This window comes from Limulus polyphemus, unplaced genomic scaffold (genome assembly GCF_000517525.1).
Source record: "Limulus polyphemus unplaced genomic scaffold, Limulus_polyphemus-2.1.2 Scaffold2741, whole genome shotgun sequence".
Taxonomy (NCBI): domain Eukaryota; kingdom Metazoa; phylum Arthropoda; class Merostomata; order Xiphosura; family Limulidae; genus Limulus; species Limulus polyphemus.
Window position 1 is genome coordinate 94402 of NW_013668351.1, and position 8882 is coordinate 103283.

At 30.6% G+C, this 8882-nt stretch overlaps 1 protein-coding gene across 1 annotated transcript; it reads right to left on the reverse strand.

Moving 5' to 3' along the window:
* Positions 1–3173: 3173 nt before the first annotated feature.
* Positions 3174–8415, reverse strand: LOC106467793. Its single transcript, XM_013928170.1, has 2 exons — positions 7672–8415; positions 3174–3227 (listed from the first exon to the last, which is right to left on the reverse strand). The coding sequence occupies exons 1-2, from the start codon at positions 8413–8415 to the stop codon at positions 3174–3176; spliced, it is 798 nt and encodes a 265-aa protein (XP_013783624.1).
* Between the last annotated feature and the right edge of the window lie 467 nt (positions 8416–8882).

Genomic DNA, 8882 nt, shown 5'->3' on the forward strand with positions numbered 1-8882 from the left:
GTGTATATATACTATAATAAGTTAGTTAATACTAACTTAGTTATTATTATATATAGTGTGTGTGTGTGTGTATATATATATATATATATATTATATATATATATATATATGTGTGTGTGTGTGTGTGTTTGTTTGTATATCAGCTTTGTACGAAGTGATTTGTTCATCATTCTCTTATGCAAGTATTATATGTTTTAAATATTTAATTTTTGGCATTACAATATGTATTATAGATACAGACCAATATTCTGTTCATTACTCGGCTATATCATAGGATGTATAACTTTTGGAAGCACACTTATATCCAACTTAAAAATTTCAATGTGGTATTTATTGTATATGTGATATTGCAGTAATTTAAGAACGATACTGCTATTTGAATATTTCTTTGTATACTATATTTAACTGTCTTTTCATTATAACTTCTTTTATATGGAAGAACTTGTGTATTACTATAACGAGGAATTTTGCAGTTTTTTAAAGAAATTGTTTTCTGCAAAAAGCTTGCAGTATTTTGTATCAATTAACCGTGTGATTTCTAAGTTATTACTTTCAGCTGTGACAACTACAGTTTCTTGACTGTAGGTACAGTAATTTAGCTTAAGTTTTTGAAAATCAAAGCTAGCAATTGACAAGAGTTAAATAAACTATAATAATGAAGTACATGCAGTGACAGATTAAGGACTTGAGAGGACTGGGGCAAATTTTATAGGAAGACCCTTTAGAACTGAATTTCATGAATAAGCAAAGTACAGTTCAGTACTATTTATTAACTACAGTTTGAGCAATACGAAAACACAACCAATGGATAGATAATATACAAAATACTAATTTCAATAGTCATAATAAATATCAAGTAATGATAATAAACTTTTTGTTGAATGCAAATATTTAAGAAAAAATAAGCTGTAAGAATATTTTGATGAAAAACTACAAAATAATAGGTTGTATGGAATGACTAAAATTGGTGTTGTCAATAGTGACATAGCTCAAACAAAAAATTTTCAATGAGGCATCCAGTTTGTGATTAATTTTATTCAGGGGGTTACATCAATCTTTACTGGCCCAATGCAGGTTTTCAGTAACAAAATAATATGAACAGCATGTTTTGAAAATACACATCTAAGAAAAAAAAAACAACTTTTATTAACAATATTTTGAGTTTTTTTTTTTTTTTGTAAGGCTTGATATGAGAACGAATGGCAGTTGTATGTTTCAAAAGAAATGTGTTATCACATAAACAAGCTGGATAAAGTTCCACTGTTTTTGTGATTCAAGATAAAATAATTTCTTAAAAGTAAAGAAGAATATGAAATTTTAGCAAAATGATTGAACTTTGCTACATTATACACAAAACCTGATGAATACACTGTAAAAGTCTAGTTTGAACACTTGTTCAGGCGCTTATGATTGAAAGCACATTTTCATGATAATTCAGTTAATAAAGAACATACTCTTAATCCAAGCAGAGATTAGGACATCTGGTCCAAAGAAAAAATGATTCTACTAACAGACATTTTAACTAAATGGATGAAAATATTCAATTAACATTTTTCATTTGACAGTTGTTAGTTACTAAGAGTTTAAAGTTGTTACACACTTTCCTATAACTATGTAATGATTGTGTATTTCTTAGAAAGTGTTTTTTAACTATGTACGGGTTTGATTTTGATGTAAAAATACATTTATAGTTTCTAGTTACATTATTGATAATAGGAGTATTTATGTTTTTTATTTTGCTTATTTATCTTGTCTAATCTATGAATTATATAAGCCGTCCAGGAAGGTAAATATATTTGTCCAAACAACCTGGAATTTTAAAATGGAGCTTACATATGAAAGAAACATTCCAAGCTATATAAAACGGCTAAATATCATGAAAATAATTGATTAGAAACCAAATAATTTTTCAAAAAGCTTTGAGTTTTGATAGGCCATAAGATTACTTGTTACAGTGTAAATTAACCTGACAAATCAATTTTTACAATTCATTAGAACTAGGAGATTAACTCAGTTAATTGATGTATAATTGATTAATTAGAATTATGATTTACTCAATTAATTATAAGAAAATAATCAACTAATTGAAATTAATGTTTGTCATTTGTATTATATTTGATTATACCAACTATCTAAGTCTAACATAGAAATATTCAATTAGTTGCCTGCAATTGATTAATGAACCTGATGATTAATCAGTTATTAAGTTCCATTAACTACTTAGCTCTGCAATTCTCATTGGAATTTGTAACAGGTAAAATATTTTATTTAATATTTACCTGATGTTGTGATGGTAGATAAATATTAAATTTTTATTTTATGTTTATAGACCTTGATAATAATGCAACTATTTTTTGATATTAGATATGTATAAAAACTTCTGTAAATGTCTGTATTAATTTGATTTGATTGGTATTATGTTACTGTATAATAAGTACAGAATTTGCCAAATTGATGAAAAAAGCTCTAGTTGAAGTATACTGAAATTATAAGTTTGAATGCTAACTGAATCCAAATTCTTGCATTTCATGCCTTGAAATTGTATATATATATGTCAGTGGCATGCAGTCAGGACATGCAAGTCATGCACTGCATGACCAATGAGAAAACTGAAAAGGTGGTGATAACACTATGTAATAAAATGTGTTTTCTTGTATTTAATCTGTTTTAGCATATGTTCAGCATTCACACATTCATTATTTTGCAGTTGTGGCAGTATTCTCAACTCATGCTATATAAGCTCTGCAAGCCTAATCTGGCAATATCAATAGTATCCTGTTTTGTGGAATGAAGTCACAGCCACATGTGATACAGCTCAATTCATGCTACTTTAAAATAGCATGACAGCTAGTGCATGTGTAGGAGTTCAGGGTCAATGATGTTGCATGCTTTGCTTGATTCTTCAATGCAATAATTTTACGTAAAATTTGTTGGTTGGATTTTATGTACAAATAGAAAGAGTAAACATATTCTGTATATATGAATCTGTTTTTCTTTTCTTAGGTATGTTGCATGAATTGGTTCTTACTGCATGACTAACTTGAAAGCCCACCATATGCTATTGATACATATACATGTTTATGTATATTTTCTATTTTGTTTAATAATAGCTTTAACCGTAGAATAACTGAGATGCATCTGGCCCTATCAGCTTTTTTAAAACTAATTTTTCTTCACTGTTTTTGACCAAATTGTTTGTGGGTCAATGACTTTATTGGTTGCAGGATCTGTAAAAAATCACAAAAAACAATTTAAACAACAACACAAAAATACTGTCAGTACTGCATTAATTACTACTGATGTTTCCTATGTATTATACATAGAAAATATCTAATTTTATATACTTTTTGTAGTAATTCCTTTATAATGATTGTGGTCACACAAAAACATAAACTTACTCAATGTAATATAATATATGGAGTTATTGGGTAAAGAATAATATATAAACAAGTTGGTAATTTGAAGGTTAATGTTTGGTTTTTGTTTTATTTTACATGTGTATACATATTTCTACAAATATTTTATGTAGTATTTTTTCATTGCTTTATGTTTTTTTTTTATGATGCCAAACCTTATTAAGCTACCTTTTGTAGGCAGATTTACTTTGAAGAGGAACATTTTAAAAATTTATATATTGATGTATTTTTCATTCAAGACATTCAAATTCACTTTATTATGTATGTCAGTCTTATTAGTATTAACTGGTTTTAATCAAACTATTCATTAAATTTGTTCCAAGGTATTAGACGTAATCTTATTGTAATCATTATATAATGTCATGTGGGTGAATTTTTTGTTTTGTTTTTTTCAATGCAAAAAAAAAGAGTGATTGACGTAGCTTAGTCATTTGATGACATTCTCTTTCTCAAAAGACTTATTTACTTGCATCTGGTTCCTGTTTTTTGCTTTCAATGTCAGTGGTAAAGGCATATAATGGGCACATACTTTGCAAGGAGAAAACTAGTTCTGTCTGTGATATAATTTAACCATTGAACTAGAACATAACATACTAGAATGTGTGGTTTATATTTAAGCTGTATTAAAACAACATGTTGTTACATATACTGGAATGTTTTTCATATTTTTTCTTTAAACATAAATTTATTTTAAGGTTTCCATAACATTATTGATTCATAAACACCAAGGATTGTTATTTAGTTTAAAAGGAAATTTGATAATGCTAATTATGGTTTATTATTGCTCACGCTATTGCATTTGTCTAGTGACATCAGTTATAAAATTTGCCATGTATAATAATTATTTGTAGTTGAACTGTGACTTTTAAACATTTCTAGATACTTATAAAACATGTTTAGAAACATATCTGTACAATCATTTAAAAATGCATAAAGTAACAAAGGAAATTGGAAACTTTATGTGAAAAATATGTTTTTAATTGTTAATGATGGTAAGCCACTACCTATCAGTGAAATAACATCATAATGTATAAAGCTCAAGCTGTCATTATGATGTGTTTCACATACTCATGTTGAATGACAATGCAATAGAATATCTGTAATGCATACTGCTAATCTATATAACAATAAAAGTTGTTAGTTAAATGAAAAATGTACAAAACATTTAAATGTATAAACTGCAAATAAAAAGTTTACAGTTTAATAGGAAAATGAAAGAGAAAATTCTAATTGGTGTTTTTAGTGTCTTTTTTTTTACTTGCCATTCAGTAGATGTTTGAAGAACTAGAAAACATACTGTTCAGTGGGTGTTTGAAGACAGGGCCCAAGCATCACTTTCTCAGGTCCAGTACACAACCTGACTCCTACCCCTTAACTATATATATATTTTCACTTGGTTAGTCATTTATCTTTTATTAAAATAAATGTATTACATCCACACCAGAATTGAGAAACACATAACTGACATCAATTAAACAATCTGGAAAACAGATTAACAGGGTTTGTACTTTATAGTAGAACAGAAGATGATTTGAATATCTTATGTAGCCAGAAAATAACATGAAAGAGTAACATGGAAAGAATATTTAAGCTACATGATCATGAAATGAAGAAAATGATGGACAAACTTTCCACTTTACCATTAAAACCACTTTTCTAGTCTTTTGTTTTTTTTCAAAGCGGAATAATTAATAAAGACAATTTTTTCTGGGAAATTCACATTTAGTTGATAAAAACACAAGATATATCTTAAATGTTGATGTCCCAGTTTTTCAGTTTTTGCTATTATTTTGTTCAGGCTCAGCAACAGTCACTAGTAACATACAGAAGACTAGCTGCAGTTTCTCGCTGTAAATTTTGCTTAGCAGAGTAAGTATTTTTGCAGAATGTAAATTTAAAAGTTTTCTTTAAGTGCAATATTGTGCATACAAAGTTATTTGACAGGTCTATAAGGTACTTCTGAACTATACTTTTCACTGTTGCTTCAAGTTCATCAGTATCTAGACAGACATGATTGAAAACTGGAGTAAATGTGACATATATGTCCATGGCTGCCTTAAATTGGTGTTCCAGATCATTTATAACATAGCCCAAAGTACAATAAAAGACATTTATTCTAAACAAAGATTCTGCTTTGGTTTCTGCAGTGGAAGTGATTGTTAGGCTTGATTTTTCTGGAGAACCTGGGGCCTCATCTTGAAGTCTTTTCTATTTCCTAACTCTTCTCTAGGAAGTATGGTGCAATTTTCATGCCTTCTGTAACAAGATGTGCTTCTGACAAAATGTTGGGCCATTTGTCTCTCAGTTGTCATAACTTTTCCTAGAGATCTGCAATGAGAGCTAATTCCATCTCGAGCAATATCCCATGAGATTTTATTTTCTCTTGTTTTATTCAATAATATTTGAATAAATTTGAACCAGAAGGTATCTAACACAAGGTGTAAAAATTAGTTGAACTATTATTTCAAGGATTTCACATCTGAACGAATTTCTGGTGTCAAATTTGATGCTTCAAGAGCACACTTCATTGCTTACAAAAATGTTTGGGAGATACATTGCAACTAGACATCAGTATGTGCACTCCATCATGTGTTGGACTGAGAGTGCAGAAAGCAATGTATCTCATCTGTTGAAGTTTTCCATCTCATTGGAGTGACACTGAAAAACACGTATCAAAGGTATTTTTGATGTTATATGAGAAAAATTATGGCATTCTGCATCTTTTGAAATTGAATTCATGGTGTATAGCATTTCTTCATGCTATTGTACAGCAAATAAAACAATTTTTTGATGCATATAATCAGTAATGTGTTTAGACCACAGTCGGAATCTTTTAAATTGTGTGCCCGTGTAGCATACTTCTGTGATTTTTCTTTAGTTTTGTCTTTGGGCCAGACACACTGTTTCTGGTAGTAATGACACTTCACTATTCTCGTAAAGTGCAAAGCTAGAATTGGAAGTACATTCAGTAATACTCCCAAATTGGGTTGAAGCACAATAAATTTATACTTGCGTACTCAACAGAACTCCCCGTAATGGCAATTTTCATAGGACATACTGACTGACTCAATCTACTGCATATGTTCAAAGGATGGTGGAGAAAAGTAGTACAAATAAAGTAGCCCAAATATTCGTAACAACAACATTGTCAACAAATTTTTCCATACTCTTTTTTTTTTCAAGAAACGTTTATCATAAGTCATTACTGAAGTTCAGATCAATAACTGGGAATTTCAAATTTCAACACAACAGAAGAATGTCCAAAAATTAAAAAGGAACAAATAACATCAACACTAAAATAACACAGTTCTATAGTTCATAAAGTTTCTAAAATTCCAATATACCTTCTTAAAGTATCTTCATTAGCATAAAAGATGAAGCCTCCATTTCCATCAGACAATCAGCTAGTTGTTTTCCAGTGTCAGACCAAATAATTTCTTTGATCTGAAGACTTTCAACAAGTTGATCTCAATTCTCAAATGTTTTTCATTTATGAACTTGTTTGATTTTTATCGTATCGACAAGTCATTTGCAGTCCGTAATGCAGACAAGTGGTAATACCTCTAAATTGGGTTTACCAATCCTCAACTCAGCAAACAGAGTGACAATAAACATTGCTGTATCCAAGGCTGGATTTAGATGAAGAGAAGCCCTAGGCTATTCCACTTGTGAGGCCCCTTCCAATCTCCCCCTCACGACTAGAGGAAGATGGAAGAGTGTTTTAAACAAAATTCAGTGAAGCCGAGGATGATGTCGGGTTTTTAAAATTCCGTAATTCACAATTCCTCCTCTAAAGGACATAAGATGTTATTGTTAAATACCGTAGTGATTGAAAAAAAATACATAAATGTTAAAATTAACTTTATGAAAAACTTTTGCAATAACCGAACTTTGTAAACATTTTGTGGAATAAGCAGGAATTCTTATGAAAAATGAAATTGTAAGTTTACTGTTATATTCTTGAAAAAAACCTTGAGCTTGCAAATTTTATTGGCTAGGAAGTGTTAATAAGATGATCATGACTACCTGACAGTGACAGTGTGACACTTTTAGATCCTGCTATATGTTTTCATTAAACAGTCGGTTTTAAAATACATATTAAGAAACAAAAAACTACAATCATCAAATACACTAAGACTAAAAAAAAGTTTTTTCTAGCCTTCCTCATAGCAAAATCATTCAAAAGTTCATCAAAATTTGTTTGTCTAAGTTTGTCACTTTCAATGCACAGAATGCTCAGTGCGGACAACCTCACTTGAGACACTGTGGCCCTTAATTCATTTTTAATTATTTTGAGTCTTGAAAAAGACATCTCTCCCAAGCAGTTAGTGACCATTAAGCTAAGAAATAGCCGCATGACTGCTTCCACATTAGGGAAGGCCATCTTGATTTTTTCCTTGTATATAAGTTGATAAAGGTCTATATGAGACAGAGAGTGCTCTTCTGTAGGCCTATGGCTTTGTCTCACGTACAAGTGAAAGTGTAAAAGTTCATCAGTAAGTTTCAGGTCAACATCTTCTGGGTGTGCTTCCATCAACAGTTCAACACCTTGCTGAATTTCTTGCTTTGATGCTGTCAGATTAGCAAGAAAGGAAAACATTTGTGCAACATCGCTGTACACACCAGTTCTTTTTCTTAAATTGGCGTCAAGTGCATCTAGTATAGGAATAAAGGATTTTATCCTAAATTTATCACTTGAAGAGAGTTCATCTAAAGCATCAGGACCAGGTACATTTCCGTCATTTCCATGCCGTTTCCTTACTCTTTGTCTCCTTATGACAGTTCTGTAGTTAACATTTGGCAAGGTAGCTTTTGCTTGTTGCTCAAGCTCATCAAAATCTTCTCTAATTTTGCTTAAAAAATCCTGAAGTGAACTGTACAAACATGCACAACTACTCAATAACAGTTCTGATTTCTGAATGGCTTTGCTTACCTTGTGAAAATTACGTAGCACATGGGTCCAAAAATGTAGCATAAACACAAATTCCAGTTCTTCCATTTTCTACAAAAGATTGTTAGCTTGAAGCCTGGTATCACCCTTCTCATTAACATCAGAGTACAAATGACTGAGGGAATCAGTGATAGCTCTTTAACTTTCCAAAATAGCTTTTATGACTTTTGCATGTGACTCCCACCTTTAGGCACTTTGACTGAAGTTGCAAAAATGATTTTAGAACTGCCCAACTCTTTGTAGAGGATGAAAAGAATGTATAAATTTCATTGATAATGTCAAAAAAGTTCACTGCATCAAGGCGGCAATCAACAGCTGAACAGTCCACTAAATTTAAAGACTGACCAGCGCATGGAATAAATCTTGCAAATTTGTTTTTTTTCGAGTATTTTTTGCTGCATACCGTTGTACCTACAAGCCATGTTGGCAGCATTGTCATAAGACTGCCCTCAGCATTTTCTAAAGTCAATTTCAAGCTCAGTAGTCAGATAGTTAAACACTAAATCAGCCATGCT